This window comes from Mauremys mutica, chromosome 3 (assembly GCF_020497125.1).
Source record: "Mauremys mutica isolate MM-2020 ecotype Southern chromosome 3, ASM2049712v1, whole genome shotgun sequence".
Taxonomy (NCBI): domain Eukaryota; kingdom Metazoa; phylum Chordata; order Testudines; family Geoemydidae; genus Mauremys; species Mauremys mutica.
Window position 1 is genome coordinate 141,698,193 of NC_059074.1, and position 18,034 is coordinate 141,716,226.

The window sequence follows — 18,034 nt, forward strand, 5'->3', positions numbered from 1 at the left end:
TCAGAATGTAGGTTAAAAGGCAGGACAAAGTTTGAACAAAGTAAATAAAGAAGTAATGGGTTGAATTAAGGAAACAATTATAAGGGAGCCCTTTGTACTGCAGAAAAAGGAAAATGGCATTCACTTACGGCCTGATCTGGCTCTGCTTGAATTCTGCCTGTTTAGTCTATCTAGCCCAGTAGTTCTATGCAGTGGCCTCCTATTATACCAGAAAAAAATTCCTTCCCCCCCCTATTGTTTGGGGCCTCCCCTTGCATTTTGCCATAAAGAAAGGCCACCAGGTAAAAAAGCGTATGATCTAGGCTTTTCTCCCGGACTCATTGCTGTAGTACTGAGTGCCTTACAAAATTATATTATTCCAGCAGGTAAACTAAACATAGTCTCACTCTTCAGTGCTCTCCTCTCTACACTGAAAGAGGGTTTTATTTTTCTATTTCTCTATTGATATTAATAATATTTATTATAGTAAAATCGTTATGCGAAAACTGTGGTGAAGCTTATAGCTTTTTCCTTTTGTCCAGAAGGCAGTTAAAGTTTACAGCCATTCTCAATTCTTTTTAGGATTAGTGTGTAGGCATGGGCCAGTCCCCAAGAAGATCATCTTCTGCTTTCACAAGTCTCACTTGCTCTTGATAGACCCACAGAGTGAAAAACATCCACTGACTACAATGGAGCAAAATTGGCCCTTTCGTTCATATTCTCTTTAAAGGCTGTATGCAGTCAGCTATTACAAAATGACTCCAAAACCCAGGATATACATAATAATTAGCAGTAAAACAGGATATTCATAATAAAATAGCAACGTTAACAGGCAAAAACAGCGAACGCTTTGTAGAGAAAGCTTAAATGTACCAAATTCGCTGAAAGACCTATAGAGGCATTAAATGCCACTATAAGGATGAATGAGCTGTTTAGCTGCAAAAGTGGCAAAACTCCACAAAGGATTATAAACATTGTCAGGTTTAAAAATCAGAGGCTTGAAAACAAAATTCTTGTCTTTTACGGATAACACCTTAGATTATGAAAAATGAAAACCAAAAATTGAAATTTTAATTTACTTTTCACCCCAGTTATGCCCCTTGTTTAGTCAGTATTAATAGTATTAATAGTCAGATTGCATTTGATGAGCCTCCATAATTTCAGTGCAATAGCGACGGTGATTCATGAGGTGTCAGCTGCTTAAAAGTGAGGTCTAGTGGAACATAAATTTACAAATGAAGAACTCTAGAATTATCCTTATGGAGTTATTTTGTAGCATCTTCAAAAGATCAACCCTGGTACAATTGTAACCAAATGTTGTAAAATGACATTGTATGATACACTTGAGATAATAGAGCTAGGTGCAGTTCATACTCATGGCAGCATTTGATAAATTATACAGTAAATACATCCTCTTGTTCATATTTTTTTCAAACTAAATTCTACACATACACTGTAAAAACTGATCAAGCTATTTCTCCTTCAGCTTGGGAAGAAAAAAAAATACAAATCAAATCTATTTGGCCTGAATTTAGATGGTGCAGCTGTGAATAGGAGCTGTTCAAATGGTGCGCAGGCCAAGTTTAGACAAGACACTCTTCCTGTTAGTGTGGTGTGCCGCGCCAACTACAACTTTGAGCTTGCCATCATGAACCTCAAAAAATATCCATATCTTTAATAAGTTTGAATTTATTTTGAAATACATTTTCAATATTTACCAGGGAAGTCCCAAAAGATGACAGCAACGGCAAGCTGTTTCCTGTAACTGAACTATTTGGGGAGGTATCCATCATGAACACTGCGTTCTAATCAAACCAGAGCACTGAAGGCACTGGTCATCATTTGAATACAACTTAGTTGAAACATATGGCAGAAACTGAGTCAGGGACTGACACAGCTGCAGTTAAAGGCATTCTTGGGGAGATGAAGATGAGCACATTGTGTGTCTTGATGAACTTGATCACCACTGTAGTGAAAGATAAGTTTTCATGCATAAGGACCAAGTTTATCTTTTGTGATGGCAAATTGATGGAGTAAAGACATCTGGGTCTTTAAAAGTAAAGCTGCAGAGAAGTCAGATCTATCTGGGGGGGGGAGGCATAGCTCAGTGATTTGAACATTGGCTTGCTAAACCCAGGGTTGTGAGTTCAATCCTTGAGGGGGCCATTTAGGGATCTGGGGCAAAAATCAATACTTGGTCCTGCTAGTGAAGGCAGGGGCTGGACTCAATGACCTTTCAGGGTCCCTTCTAGTTCTATGAGATAAGTATATCTCCATATATTTATCTAGATATGTTTGAAGATGCCATTGAAAATATGGGTGCCAGAATCACCAAGCTAAAACCACCACTATTAGTGTGATTTGAATACTTTGAATCTAAACAATGGTCTTCTGATTTAAAAAGAAAAAAAAAGCATCAGCCCATTATAACAATAAACAAATTGACAATTTTCTAGACCACATTACCCAGGTATTGAGTGAGGACCAGGAAACAAAACATGGACAGAGTCACAGTATGCTCTCAACACCAGCAACTGGAAGCACTAGTGGAGGAGTAGACTAGTGCTGTTCAATATAATCAAATCTATATTAAAACAGATGGACATTATCCAGAATAGTATTTAGGTATTCAAAATAAATATTTCATAGTGGCAGCTCTGACTCGCATTCTCAGACAGGTGGTGGCAGGGGCATTTTATATTATATACTAAAGCAAGAACAAAACAAAACTTATTATCAAACAAGTGTCAGGCACACTGAAAAGAAGAGAATACAAATAAGTCCCAGGCACAATATCCTAAAGAGAAAAAGCAGAATGCAGAGAAATTCCTCCAGACAATTTCAGCAGCAACAATATTTTATTTAAATTTAGTTCAGAGCATGAAACCACAGCCTCAGAATTGAGAGAGCCATATTTTTGAAGTTTTAGCTGCCTCGGGACCAGAGATCAGAATGTATATTTTCATTAAGTCTGAGACCCATTAATTTCATCAGGCTTATTCAGTATAAATTGGTTGTAGAATCAGAACCTTATTGTCTGTCCATTTAGGGATTGGATTGCTGTTCATTTTTACATTTAATTTAAAAATGTAAAAAAATGTTTAAAAAGTACATTTCACTTAGTTATAATGAATTTGTTTTTGTGCTGAAAGGCCTGTAATATGGGCCATTGCTACCATTCACTAGTGATGTGTTGCAGTGTCACAAATGGAAATGCAATTTAGAATTAAGCTTTGTTCCTTGCACCAGAAGTAACAACAGTTTAGAACTCTGGAAAGTTCAGCCTCAGAGAATAAGGAGAACTTGTGAATGAACTCTTTGGACATGGTGATATTAATAGACTGCAGAGGAAGTTATATTTGGTCTTCCTAGGTTGGGGGCAGGAGAGCAAGGGGAGCACTTCTGAAGTGGGGAGAGAAAAGTAAAAAGGGGAACCCAGGCAACCTCCCTACACCACATACACAATGAAATGCTACAGCCACAGATAAAGGCTCTAGCTTATACTGGTAAAAAAGGCACTGATTCTGCCTTCAGTTACACTTGTGTAAATCAGAAGTAACTCCACTGACTTTAATTGAATTACTTCAGAATTACAGTGGAGCACCTTGAAGGGTAGAATTTGGTCAAAGGTGGGTCACAGTATGGCTGCTTGCGGATCTGAAACACTTTCTAAATGAATTTAATAACAAGGATGCCACAGTGGTTTCATTAAAATGACATTTTTCCATGACAGCAATTGCAGAGTATGGTTTACTCGGAGCTCATGTTGTGCTTTATAGATCGCCGTTAACTAGAGAATATGTAATTAAGAAGTGCAGTCTGAAGTATGACATTTCTTTGGGAGTTAAAGGTTTTGCTGAAGTTGAAAGCAGTATTCAGAAACAGGAGAAAACATAGTTAATGATCACATGACAAAGTTCTGAACAGAAAACTCTTCTTTTGAAACAGTGTTGGTTCCATCTCCAGGGCCGGCTCCAGACCCCAGCGTGCCAAGCGCGCGCTTGGGGCAGCGTCCCACGGGAGGGCGGCAGGCGGCTCCAGTGGACCTCCCACAGGCATGTCTGCGGAGGGGCCGCGGCTCCGGTGGACTTCCCGCAGGCATGTCTGCAGGAGGTCCACCGGAGCCGCGGGACCGGCGACCAGCAGAATGCCCCCCGCGGCGTGCCGCCCTGCTTGGGGCGGCGGAAATCCTAGAGCCGCCCCTGCCATCTCTAACGTATCCCTCAGTAAAAATGTTTGGCCCAAATTTGGCTGAAAACAGGCATGAATTAATAGTTGAAAAGCACAGGCACAAATTTGTACTGGAGAAGCAGTGTTAAGTTACCCTCATATTTTGGCTGGCAGTAGGCCCCATATACGTATACACTTATAGAGATTATTAGTATTCCTGTCTTGAGTAACTTAGGCAGGGAGGAAGGTGTAGCAAGTGTTAAGTGGAAAAGAGGGGTCCTTGTGGGAACATGTAGATGGCACTTCTTGAACTCTACACTCTATCCCTGAACCACCATTATGTGGTTCCACATGCAGAGAATGCAAGGAGGGCCTGCAAAATGCCAGTTTCACAGATTTAGAAGGAACCAGGATCAAAGCACAACAATTAAAGAACTGGTGACAGCTTGGAGCACAGCCACCAAATGTCTGGTGCTCAGTCTTGCAGTTTTAAAGTAGGGAAGGCCATAAAGTCACACAAACTGACTTTCAGACAGTTTTAGAGGTTTCTGAATGTTAAACAACCATGACCAGAGTTTATGAAGCACATTCCAGCCATGAATCAATATATTCAAGTTTATATCGTAGATGAGGAATACTTCTTGAGTCTTGGCTTAAAAATTTTTGAAAACACCTCAGATGTTTTTTTTCTTAAATGCCAGTACTAAAAAAGCCAAAGCCTTCCATGTGCTCATGAATTTGAGAGGTGAATGGCACCTTAGTCTCCAAGCCCATTCAGCCCTTTACCCCTTTGCTAGGTTTTAACATGCAAATGATAATTTTCTCCCTTTATATTTGGACATTTGTCCACTTGGAACTGAGCTTCGAAGGTATTACTTATGGCACTAGCTGTGCATATGTAAGTAACTGCTGTAGCACCATCTGTAATCCCTTTTTATTTTGAATCATCTCATCCTTTCTGAGAAAAAATGTGTAAATTTCCATTTCTGTTGCCATCCTTCCCCAAAGGCAGGATATGCAAGCAAAGAGTGTCTCCCTTTACTGGATGAGCCACTGTTTTGTACTTGCCAAAAGAAAATAATAGACATAGTACAGTAACTGAATTTTATTCTTTTAGGCTGAAACTTTCCATTCTTAGTCTCATGGTTGTTTTGTTAATTTGGAAAGTTTCAGGAAAATCTCTTTAGCTGTATGAGTTTTTGATGAAGGAAAAAGTAATCTTTCCATTTATAAAGAGAGACTTAATAGCTCAAAAATTGCAGAACTCAAACTTAGAACGTGGCTAGGATATCTGAGGAATTGGTTGCCTTGCTAAAGCTTAATCTACACTCAAATTTGCACCTGGCTTATTTATTTATTTATATAATTTATTTCAACGAATGGGCCATAAAACAAAGTTTTTAGCTATTAAAAATGTACAATTGAGCTTGCTGAATACCAAATTCCCAAAGATTTCTGGGGAACATAAAGGCACCCAGCTCCAGTGAATGATGAGGTGAGATATTAAAATAGGGAACAGGAGATCTCTGCTCTGTTTCCTTCCTAGTTTAGCAGGGAATTGAACATAAGTGAAATGCAGTGCTGGTGGAATTTGTGAGAGGGAAGTGTATCTGTCTCTCTGACAAGTCCTGCCATCTGCACCTGCAGAGTTCATAAATGCTGTTTATGTACTGTGAATAACTTCTTAGTGCTTAAATAATCATAGCTATTTATCAAACTGAATTTATAAGCTCTGCAATTACATATTGCTCTTAACTTCCTCAAAACCTCTCAGGGAAGTCGCATCTGCAGAGTCCTTCACATAGGTCCCGGCGTTACAGAAGGGGCCCTTTAAAACGAGGACGGGGAGAAATGCCATCAGCCATAGTAAAAGTAGTCCTGTTGTTTATGAAGGCTAATGTTGAAAACAACTTTGAAGTTTTTAAACTAAGCCATTTTTGAGTTATGAGCCCACCAAAAAGTTAGAAGTCTTGTAAGTGCCATGTGTCCAAAATTAATTAATCTCAAACTTCCAGCAACACAAGTGCCTCTTTGGCCCAAGGCCACACCTAATACATTTCAAAAGGAAGTTTTAGAAAATGTTCAAAGGGGTCAAAATCAGGATTACTATAGAAATTGTCACAGCCTTCATTATATGAAGTCACCCAAGTCAATAATCTCTTTCTGAATTATGCAGAACAGTTTTAACTGGTTCAGTATTTTTCCGAACTGGACCACAGCACCTCTTTAGTTATAGCTATAAAAAATGCATGAAATGTGTTAGTGTTTTTCAGATAGAGTCCTGCATCAGTGTCAGTCCATCTGTTACACCTGACTTTAACGAGACCGGCAGCTTTGTTTTCAGTTTCCTAGTAATACTTGCATCCTAATCTAGGTATTTGTTTCCATTTAAAGGAGTTCCTTCAGTGGACACAACAGCACTCAGGAAAGAGAATGCTCTCCTTAAAGCTACGGACTCAGTTCATGATGAAGATGCTGATGAGACAAATGTGAACTATCAGCAAAAGCAACAAAAACAGACTTTGCAGTCCCTTTTTTCCATGCTTCGAGAAGAATTTGAGCAGATGGACTCGAGGATACTCCCTCTGTGTCTCCATCAGGTATCCCATGTATCAGCATGTTTTTACATGTGATTATATTTTTATACTATTTTTTTTTGTCCTAGAACTTGTCCTCGCTAGAAAAAAAAATACTTGAACATGTTTTAGGTAACATACTAAAGTCCTACTGTAGACAAGTCAATTTGTAGTTTTAAGATGTGTTATGTAGTTAAAGAAAACCCTAAGGGGGAGGTTTTCCTTGACTATCTAGTACATGTTAAAACTGCAGATTGCCTTGTGTTATAATCCTAGTATAGATATGTTAAACCACGCCCTTTTTTATGGATGTGGTCCCAGAGTAGGGTTGCCAGACATCTAGTTTTCAACCAAAACACCCTGTTGAAAAGGCACTGCTGATCGGGCCACTAAAAGTCTGGTTTACAGCGCAGTGGGGAAAGGCAGGTTCCCTGCCTGCCCTGGCTCCGTGCAGCTCCCAGAAGTGGCTGGCATGGCCGGCTCCTAGGTGCAGGGGCAGCCACGGGGGTTCTGCGCATTTCCCCCGCCCCGAGCACTGGCTCTGCAGCTCCCGTTGGCTGGGAACTGCAGGGGCGGTGTCTGCGGGCCTGGGCAGTACACAGAGCCCCCTGGCTCCTCCGCCTAGGAGCTGGACATTCTGGCCGCTTCCAGGAGCCGCACAGAGCCAGGGCAAGTAGGGAGCCTGTCTTAGCCCCGCTGCGCTTCTGACCAGCAGTGCCTGGCTAGAGCCCACACCTTGAACCCCAGCCCCAGGTCGGAACCCCCTCCTGCACCCTAACTCCCTCCCAGACTCCACACCCCTTCCTGCATCCCAACCCCTTGCCCCAGGTTGGAACCCTCTTCCGCACCCTAACTCCCTCCCAGAGTCTGCACCCTTCACCCCCGCCCTCACTCCCGCAACACCCTGCCGCAGTCCTGAGTTGCCTCCTGGAGCCTGCACCCCACACGTCCTCCTGTACCCTAATCCCCTGCCCTAGTCCTGAGCTCCCTCCCTCACCCGAACTCTCTCCCTCATCCCTGGCCCCACTGGAACTCCCAGCTGGAACCCTCCCCTTGACCCCAGCCCTGAACCCCTCATTTCTGGCCCCACCCCAGAGCCCGCACTCCTAGCTGGAGCCCTCACCCTTTCCTGCACCCCAAGCCTCTGTCCCAGCCTGGTGAAAGTGAGTTGAGGGTGGGGGAGAGAGAGCGACAGAGGGAAGTGGGGATGGAGTGAGAGGGGGCAGGGCCTTGGAGAAGGGGTGGGATCGGGGGCAGGGCAAAGGTTTCGGTTTTGTGGAATTAGAAAGTTGGCAACCCTATCCCAGAGTTGAATACATACAGTTTAGGGGGGACAAATCCCTTTAAAATCACATAAAGTTTGTAGACATTGGTATAAGTAATAATAGATTGGTTCTCTAAATAGCATTTTGGAAATACTCTTATTGCAGACTTTTGTTTCCAGCATTAACTTAATGTATGGATGGTAAGGATCACTCTTACTCAGCTGAAGGTGGTTTTTATCCCATTAATATGTGCTGATGATTCTTCTTCCGTGTAACCTGTCATAGTGCAATCACTATCTTAGCTCTACATCAGGCCAAGAGAATAGGCAGTGTTGTAAGATGTATGGCTGTGGATTTGAAAAATAAGTGAGAATTAATGTTCAGCTGTTTATTTCTACCATGTAAAACAAGGGTCCCCAACACGGTGCCTGTGGGCGCCATGGCGCCTGCTGGGGCATCCATGTGCACCTGCCTACTGGCCATTGGACAAGCAGCTGCCGAAATGCTGCCAAGGAGTGGGAACGTCAAGAAGCACTACCGCCGAAATCCCACCGAATTTCGGCGGCGACGCCTCTTGACGTTGCCGCTTCACGGTGGCATTTCGGCGGCTGCTTGTCCGGCGGCCATGGTCTTTGGTGGCTAGTTGTCTGGCGCCCACCCCATGGAAAAGGTTGGGGGCCACTGATGTAAAAGAAGCAGTGAGAGATAAAAAGGCATCTTTTAAAAAGTGGAAGTCAGATCCTAGTGAGATAAATAGAAAGGCGCATAAACACTGCCAAATTAAGTGTAAAAATGTAATAAAAGCCCAAAAGGAGTTTGAAGAACAGCTAGCCAAAAACTGAAAAGGTAATAACAAAATGTTTTTAAGTACATCAGAAGCAGGAAGCCTGCTAAACAACCAGTGGGGCCCCTGGACGATCGAGATAAAGGAGCACTTAAAGATGATAAAGTAATTGCGGAGAAACTAAATGAATTCTTTGCTTCAGTCTTCACGGCTGAGGATGTTGTGGAGATTCCCAAACTTGAGCCATGCTTTGTAGGTGACAGATCTGAGGAATTGTCACAGATTGAAGTGTCATTAGAGGAGGTTTTGGAATTAATTGATAAACTGAACAGTAACAAGTCACCGGGACCAGATGGCATTCACCCAAGAGTTCTGGAAGAGCTCAAATGTGAAATTGCAGAACTATTAACTATGGTTTGTAACTTGTCCTTTAAATCAGCTACTTGACAGGAAGATAGCTAATGTGATGCCAATTTTTAAAAAGGGCTCTAGAGGTGAGCTCAGCAATTACAGTCTAATGTCAGTACTGGCCAAATTAGTTGAAACAATAGTAAAGAATAGAATTGTCAGACACATAGAAGAACATAAATTGTTGGGCAAAAGTCAACATGGTTTCTGTAAAGGGAAATAATGTCGTACTAATCTATTAGAGTTCTTTGAAGGGGTCAACAAACATGTGGACATAGTGTACTTAGGTTTTCAGAAAGCCTTTGACAAGGTCCCTCACCAAAGGCTCTTACGTAAATTAAGTTGTCATGGGATAAGAGGGAAGATCCTTTCATGGATTGAGAACTGGTTAAAAGACAGGGTGCAAGGGTAGAATAAATGGTACCCCTCTCCATTCTGAAAATGTAACTAGTGGTGTTCCCCAAGGGTCCGTCCTAGGACCAATCCTTTTCAACTTATTTATAAATGATCTGGAGAAAGGGGTAAACAGTGAGGTGGCAAAGTTTGCACATGATACTAAAGTGCTCAAGATAGTTAAGACCAAAGCAGACTGTGAAGAACTTCAAAAAGGCCTCACAAAACTAAGTGATTGGGCAACAAAATGGCAAATGAAATGTAATGTGGATAAATGTAAAGTAATGCACATTGGAAAAAATAACCCCAACTATACATACAATATGATGGGGGCTAATTTAGCTACAACTAATTGGGAAAGAGATCTTGGAGTTATCATGGATAGTTCTCTGAAGACGTCCATGCCGTGTGCAGCAGCAGTCAAAAAAGCAAATAGGACGTTGGGAATCATTAAAAAAGGGATAGAGAATAAGACAGAGAATATTTTATTGCCCTAATATAAATCCATGGTACACCCACATCTTGAATACCGAGTACAGCTGTGGTCTCCATCTCAAAAAAGATATACTGGCATTAGAAAAAGTTCAGAAAAGGGCAACTAAAATGATTAGGGGTTTGGAACGGCTCCCATATGAGGAGAGATTAGAGGCTAGGACTTTTCAGCTTGGAAAGAGGAGACTAAGGGGGATATGATAGAGGTATATAAAATCATGAGTGGTGTGGAGAAAGTGAATAAAGAAAAGTTATTTACTTGTTCCCAAATATAAGAACTAGGGGCCACCAAATGAAATTAATGGGCAGCAGGTTTAAAACAAACAAAAGGACATTCTTCTTCACACAGTGCACAGTCAACCTATGGAACTCCTTGCCCGAGGAGGTTGTGAAGGCTAGGACTATAACAGGGTTTAAAAGAGAACTAGATAAATTCATGGAGGTTAAATCCATTAATGGCTATTATCAGGGTGGGTAAGGAATGGTGTCTCTAGCCTCTGTTTGTCAGAGGATGGAGATGGATGGCAGGAGAGAGATCACTTGATCATTACCTATTAGGTTCACTCCCTCTGGGGCACCTGCCATTGGCCACTGTCGGTAGACAGGATACTGGGCTGGATGGACCTTTGGTCTGACCCAGTACGGCCATTCTTATGTTCTTATGTTCAACGGGCTAGTGGCTTTGCTGCCCTGCAAAGGGTGACTGGGAGTGTGACAGGATGATAGATATGTGGCTAGAATCTTTTGCACTATAATACGCGGTTCAACAGTGTTGTTTTGCTGAATGATGGCTCTACATATTGACCAGAAGGATGTATTTTGAGGGGATAACTTTAGCTTCCTTTTTCTTATGGTGTCTGACAGTGCTACTTGATGGACTTATTCTTTTGCCATCATTGTTGAAAGCAGAGTATCTGTGTTCTCATTTGAAACTGTTCTTCAGCTGATTTCTGCGGCATAGTGGTTCCTTTGCTGCTGCATTGCCTCTTGTTGTCAGTGATATAAATGATCAAAATGAGTAATAAATAAAATAGGTGTCAGGTTCCATAAATATATTTTATATTAAAAAATATATATTTTACTGGCAGTTTACATTAGCAGTGGAATTTTCAATTTTTTAAAAATGGTGCTTTAATGAAAAGTTTCTATTTCCTTGCATTAATTATGTATGTGAAAATTTGTTAGCACTAATTTAGTCTCTTGCCTGAAACAAAGTCTGCATTTTGTGCTGGCTCGTGAATATCAACACCATATAAAGAAGGCAATGTAAATAGTGCAGAGATCTCAAAGTGCTTTACATATATTAATGAATTTATCCTCACAACACCTCTGTGAGTATGGAAAGAGGTAAATTCTAGTTGTTGTTCTACACATGAGGTAACTGAGGTACAAAGAGGCAGATTCTTTCAAAGTCATGCAGGAAGCCTCTGGCAGAACTGAGAATAGAATCTGTTTCCTGACTCCCAACCATGTGTCCATACCACAAGACCAATCTTCCTTCCTGAGAAAAATGAAACATGCCTAATAAAATATTTGAAAGAAAGTCAGTAAGTACTTAACATGTTGGCCATAGTATATTTTTATTAAGCTGGAAAAAATGGAATTGTTGAAGAACAAATCTTGTTGTTTTCTTGTGAAATGAGCACTAATTAGAGCATCATCTTCTGTGGAATGGATTAATCTGTCATGAAGGGCCTGATTTAGATTTACTAATATAGCCTGCCAGTAACTTGTATATGTAGTGTGTTTCTATCATTTTCTAATATGATGAGCCTTGACGTCTCACAACTGTTCACCCAGTATAGAATTAATGTTAACTACTTTTTATTTCATATGAACAAGTGCAATTTAAAACCAACTGTTGTATTAAAGAATCACTACAGCATTAAAATTCAGAATGGTATAATAAAAAGCTTACAATAATTTTTTTTCCAGGCATCAGTATACTAGAGCGTGCAATAAGGGTTAAGTTTAATTAAGTAAAAAATTATCCTTTGAGGTTTAACTGCAGAACATGCTTTTCAGATTTCTAGGAGCGTGCACATAATTTATGTTTCTGCCATTACAAGACAAAAACTATAAATGCTCCTTGAGTTGTTCCAGGAATTTCTGCGACTACCATTCCAGGCAGCAGCCAGGATATACAAAAATATGAGTCTTAGAATTCATCTGTCAATTCCCCTTTGGAGATGTTGGCTCCAAATAGTCTAGTAGGACTGAGCACCAGGAACACCCAATTTGTAACCCAAGCTCTGCCACTGACTTGCTTTGTACCTTGGACAAGCAATTCAAGCACATTTTTGCCCGCGCCCACTAATTGAGACACTCTGAAATGTTCAGAGATAATAAGCACCCATTGCTCCAGTAGAAGTCAATTGAATATCAGACGCTGCATATCTCAAATTGGGCACTCAAATGTTGAGGCACCAACAATATGTGGGCGCTTCTTAAAATTTGTCCTTAGCCATACTATGCCAGTTGTCAAATAGGAATAATGCAAACCCTCAAGGTTTTTGAAGATTAAGTAATGTTTGTTAAGGCTTTTGAAATTGTAAAGTTCTGTATAATTGCTAAGTGCTGTTTTTATTTCTGAGCTGTATATGCTTCACCTTGCTAAACAAAACTCCTTTTTATTCCAGAGCTCTACAGGAAGTTTTGCACAGGTCTTGTGCACACTTTGCCTGTCTCTCACAAGTACAGTTAATACCTTACTGTCTCAAACTGAGAAGTTGTGTTTGCAATGAGGGAGCAGGGGAAGGAAAGGCACATTTCAGTAAATAAATGTTGGCTTTTCTGCACCATCTGATTCCATTAGTCTAGTTTCCATTGCTGTTGGAATTAACTCTGGTCATCTCCATAAAACTCCAAACTACCAGCTCAGAACCAGAACATCTCACTCAGCCCCAGCCTGGAAATACACCCATCCTCTGAGAAATCTAATAGTTTGGTGTATTTGAGGAGATGCCTCGAGTCCTCCTGGCTAGTTACATGGACTGTAACAGAACGGCATCTCTACAATTTTAAATGCAAGAGATTAGTCCTCTGTGGCAATACCAAACAAATGGATCCCTTTACTTAGTGAACGCAAAAATACTTGCTATGTTCTATACCTATCCTACTATGCCATTCAGGCTATTTGTCTGGGAGTTCTGCTGCTGCTAAATACTTGCAGTTCTGGTTTTCCAGTACCAATTGAAAGTCCATTGCTACATAATCAGTAACATACCCATTTTAGTAGAACAGTCTTTAAATGCTGTCTCTCTGTGTTTCTCATTGTTTTCCTTTGGCAGAGCTGTCACTTAAAGGTCATGTTTAACCCATTCTGTTACAGCAATGTCATTAAAAGGGGAAAAGCCTTAAGTTGGTTCTACCTCATAAAATCTATAATGCAGGTCATAGAGCTGCCATCTGGCTTCATTTTGTGCCTGCTGTCATGTTGAAGTTGTTTTTGGCTATCAAGATCCTGGGCTTAGTGAATTGAGGAAAGATGGCTAGATGCTCTTCCACCTTGTAGACTTATGCAGAGGAGCAGTCTAGATAAGAGGCTGGGAGAGAGAACCTGAAGTGAAAGTACATGGGTCCTGCAGTTGTACAGAAAACAATTTTATCTCAAGTCTCTGACAGTAGTTGATACTTTTCTTAAAGCCCCAGGTCCTGAAATCCTGTGATTTACATGAGAATTTCAGCTTTCATTTAAAAAAAAAAAGTTTCTGGCCTGTGTAATTGTAGAAAAAAGCTTGAAAATGTAGCCAGACTGTAATATATAAACTCAAAAACTAGAAGACAAATAAAAAGGACCTGTTTTGTTTTTTTTTAATCTTCAGATTTTTTTGAGGCCTAGCTCATGATTTTTAAATGCTTGGAGTTTGCAGTGCTGTGAAAGGGACATAAAGAGGAGAGTAGTTATATCTGTGGTATGTGACAGTCTGCATTTTTTCCCCCACCTTTAAAGTTCTCTATCCAAAGATTGCTCTTGCCTGATAAGTCAGGTCTTTGGCCCTTCAGAAAGAGTGTTCCCTATTTCACCTTTTAGCAGACTGTGCTGTAGCATTGCTCAAGAATTCCCTCTCCTCAATGATTTTACTTCCTGCAGACCTGTGGAAGTAAAATCTGATAAGAGAATTCATATTCTCAACCCCTGCATGTAAGTAAAAATGTGCACCATCTAGACTGCCTTAATAAAACTCTTCGTTGTATAATAACTTAAGCATAAAAACCTATTGGTTTAACAGATCTAGAACCCAAGTTACGATTGGGCTTATCAGTCTCCGTGAATATAAGAAAAAGGAGTTATATTTGCTATTTGTATGTCTTGTCAATATTTATTGTTTCCTACTCACTTACATAATCTCAAAGACCAAATATTCATTTGGAAAGTATAACTTTTAAAATATATCTGTTTGTCTTAAAATGAATATAGTGGGTGGGGGTTTTTTGTTTTTAAAATTATTTGATTTTCCTTTTAAAAAACCTTTCATGGAATAAGAACTTTTATGTCTAGTTTTAACATGGAGCAAATGTATACAAATGAAATATGAACTCTTAAAAATTAATGCATGACTATAATAAAGAATCAGAAAATTGTGATGTTAAACATTATTTTCTTTTTCTTTTTCCTTTATAGATAGCTGAGGCCTATTTTCAGGAGGAGGAATGTATCCTTTCATTGATCAAAATTAACAGTGCTCTATTTTGTTTAAAAAAAAAAAAAAGGTAAAGTGGCATCATAATCAAAATTTGAAAGGAAAACAGACTTTGGTTCACAGGCTGTGGATCAGGGTTAGGAAAAGGTGAACATGCCATGTTTTATACACGAGTAAGCCTACAATATGTGCTTTCTGCTGTGCTTTCTTAGCAAGCTAGCTGGAGTACAAGTAAAGAAATAAATTCCCCTTCCCAAAGCTATACTGATATAATTGGTAATGCCTACGCAGAAACAAAGACATAAGCAAAACAATTATATGCTTCAAAGAAATCAACTGTTTTACATGAGAAATCCACTTCTGAGTATTAGGCATTAAGAATATGCCTTATCTGAATAGGATATATATCCTAGTTTATAAAAATACTACTGTAATGGTCTACTGTTCTCTGCATCAGGATAATGATAACCACTGCACAGTGTTGAAGGAGAACTTGGCAGTAACAAAAGCAAAACAATAATGTATAATTTTTACGACCCAAATGTTTATTGGTCAAATGTTACATCGGGATACAGTTTAGTTTAATAGTTTCTCAAACCACAAACAGTTGCTTCTTGGAACAGCTAGTTCTGAGGCACACATGGGGAGAGTTACTCTTGACCTATTCGTAAATAATACACAGGACTTGATTCCAGGAGTTGAGCCAGTCATAGTGACTAGAACATCATCTAACTCAATTTCATCCTAGGAGGGATTGATCATACTAAAACCTAATGCTGTGATGTTCTACTTTTGGAAGTACGGTTTTTCAAAAAACTTGGAAACTCTTTAGAACCTAAAGATGAAAGCTAAGAAATATAAATCCTTAGGATGGGTGTGGAGGCTACTTAAGTATATCACATTACTCATAGAATTAATGCATATCTTTAAACAAAAAAGAAAGCAGAAAGGAAAGGCAATTTAAAAATCATTATGATTAAATAGCAAAATACATGATTTTATTCAAGTCCCAGAAAGTATTCTTCCAAACATGGAAATCTAGCCCAAGTGATATTAAACTGTATTTAGAAAGGAATAGAGAATAATTCTGAAAATATTTAAAATAGAATATATGTCACCACCTTGAGAATTACTTTTGGTCATCCCATCTGAAAAAGGGATAAGAAAGAGAAAAAATAAATGAAAACGTAAAGGCATGGAAAATATTTGTCAGTAAGTGAGATTAAAAGATTAGGGCTATTTAGTTTAGAGAAGACATGACAGAAGTACGGTATGATAAAACCACATGGATGCTCATATTTCGTAATAGAAGAACAGTTTTAATTGAAAAGCAATACATTTAAAGCTAGTCAAAGGAAATATGTTTTTAACACTATGCTTAGTGAACCTGTGGAACTCAATGCCACGAGATAGTGAGGCAAAGAATTTAGCATGGTTCAAAACAGGAGTAGATATTTGTATCAATAGTAAGGGTAGCTAAAATTATTATACTAACTATAATAAAAGTTGTAAGGGATAACAGCTCTTGCAACCATTAATTCTGTGGAATTAGGAAAGAATTTACCCCTAAATGTACTCTTGCATAATTATTCATGATAGGGATTTTAAACAATTAGTGGAGACAGGATACTGGATTAAATGTGGCATCGGTCTGATCCAATAAGACAATTGCTGTGTTCTGTGTTTTATTTTCTAATAAGTTTATACCAGGCAAGGAATATTAACTCCTTTAGTGCTGTTTGTTTACATGTCATGCTATACATTTGTATCCCATAGTTAGTAAGAAGAGCAAGTACTTCTTGTGTCTTTGTGGTGGTTACTATATTATTTTATTTGGTATAAATAATGCAAATATTGTGTCTATATACTCAGAACCTGATTCACTCTGTTTTCATCTCCGGTATATTGCCTAATGGAATTTGAAATAGCTGAATGTGTAAACACCTGGAAAAAGGTGGTTTAAAATAGAAGGATTATTAGCTAACTTTATACTGCTTGGCAGAAGTAGAATTAGTAGGAAAGTGTACAGCTTTTAGAACACACTTGTAGACACAATGAATGCCCTGCGGGTGGTGGGTGGGGTGGGGGGGGGGAGATTGTTGGTAAAGGGGGAATGGTAAGCATAATCTCAAAATATTTCACAAAAAATGAGACACCTTCATACTTCAAAAATAGATTCTGAGGAGTAACTTTTGATGGTGGCTGTTCATACCTTACTGCCTCTGTGCAAAGTATTAGAAGTCCTTGTCCTAAGAAGGGGAAATCAAAATACTTGAAGTCCTTTAAAGTTATACCCTGTGTTTTGTCTAACAGATTTTTGGTGAAGATGTGTTATTTGGGAAGAGATAAATTGCCTCCAAGTGCTACTTTATTATTATTGGTTAAGCTTCTACAGTATGCTTAGTGCAGTTCAAAACACAGAGGAAGATGGTCTCTGTCCCAAGAAGCTTACAGACACAAAATGCACTTGATGTCTTTGGATGTGGTGGTTCTGTCTTAGAGTGTAGTAATGCTTGTCTTTGCTTGTGGGGTGATTTATTTTTTTTTTAAATAAGTAAGTTAACACAAAAATGTATAATGTACCTGCACTTAAAAACTCCTAGTTGATCAAATATACTTTCTCGGGGTCCAAGTTTGTGGAAAGAGATGATAATGTAATAAAAGAATCTTCCATGCTGCTTTTAGGAAGGTTTTTTTTTTTTTCAACTCTTTTTCAGTTTTTATTTAGTTTAGTTTAATAATTTATTCAAGTCTATTAGAGGTCTATCCATTTTGGTACTTGTGTATCAGGTTTCGGTTATAAAACTAGACTATGTCCTTTTGAACGTGGTATCAAATTTAAGTATATCCCAGTATGTCTGTCTGTATCTGTAGTTCTCTTTAACCTTCTATTCAGATGAGAAGGCAATGAAGTTCATTCAGCTCGAACGACTATATCATGAGCAGCTACTTGCAAATCTTTCTTCCATTCAGGAGCAGTGGGGTAAGTACAGTGTGTTCTAATGTGGTGGAGAGGAGAGTTATCTTTTAGATACAGCTTATGGAACTGGTTCTTTCTAAATAATAGAACAAATCTTTTTCCAGTCAATACTGTGTTGCAAAAACAAAAGTAGCTTTTTCACCAGAATCTTTAAGAGCCTGACGTGAGAAAATTATTCTTTCCTGGGATTTTTCTCCTGTCGTCTTTGTGAAGAAAAGGCATGCTTCGGGGATCATTCTTTATCTTGGTCAGTTTCTATACTTTATACTTTGAATTCTCTACCACGGTTGATTCATATATTCTCGGGTGAAACTAGCGTGATATTTGTTTTGTTTTGTTGAAAG

The 18,034-nt window shown here is 39.2% G+C and overlaps 1 protein-coding gene across 4 annotated transcripts in view; it reads left to right on the forward strand.

Annotated features, from left to right (window-relative positions):
- Positions 1 to 18,034, forward strand: part of CNST (consortin, connexin sorting protein) — a 108,591-nt gene that overhangs the window by 47,547 nt on the left and 43,010 nt on the right. For all 4 annotated transcript variants that reach the window (XM_045011578.1, XM_045011579.1, XM_045011582.1 and 1 more), the window contains 3 exons: positions 6,544 to 6,749; positions 14,692 to 14,722; positions 17,607 to 17,693. In XM_045011578.1, coding sequence (XP_044867513.1) covers positions 6,544 to 6,749; positions 14,692 to 14,722; positions 17,607 to 17,693 — 324 coding nt within the window. The remainder of the gene's footprint in view (positions 1 to 6,543; positions 6,750 to 14,691; positions 14,723 to 17,606; positions 17,694 to 18,034) is intronic.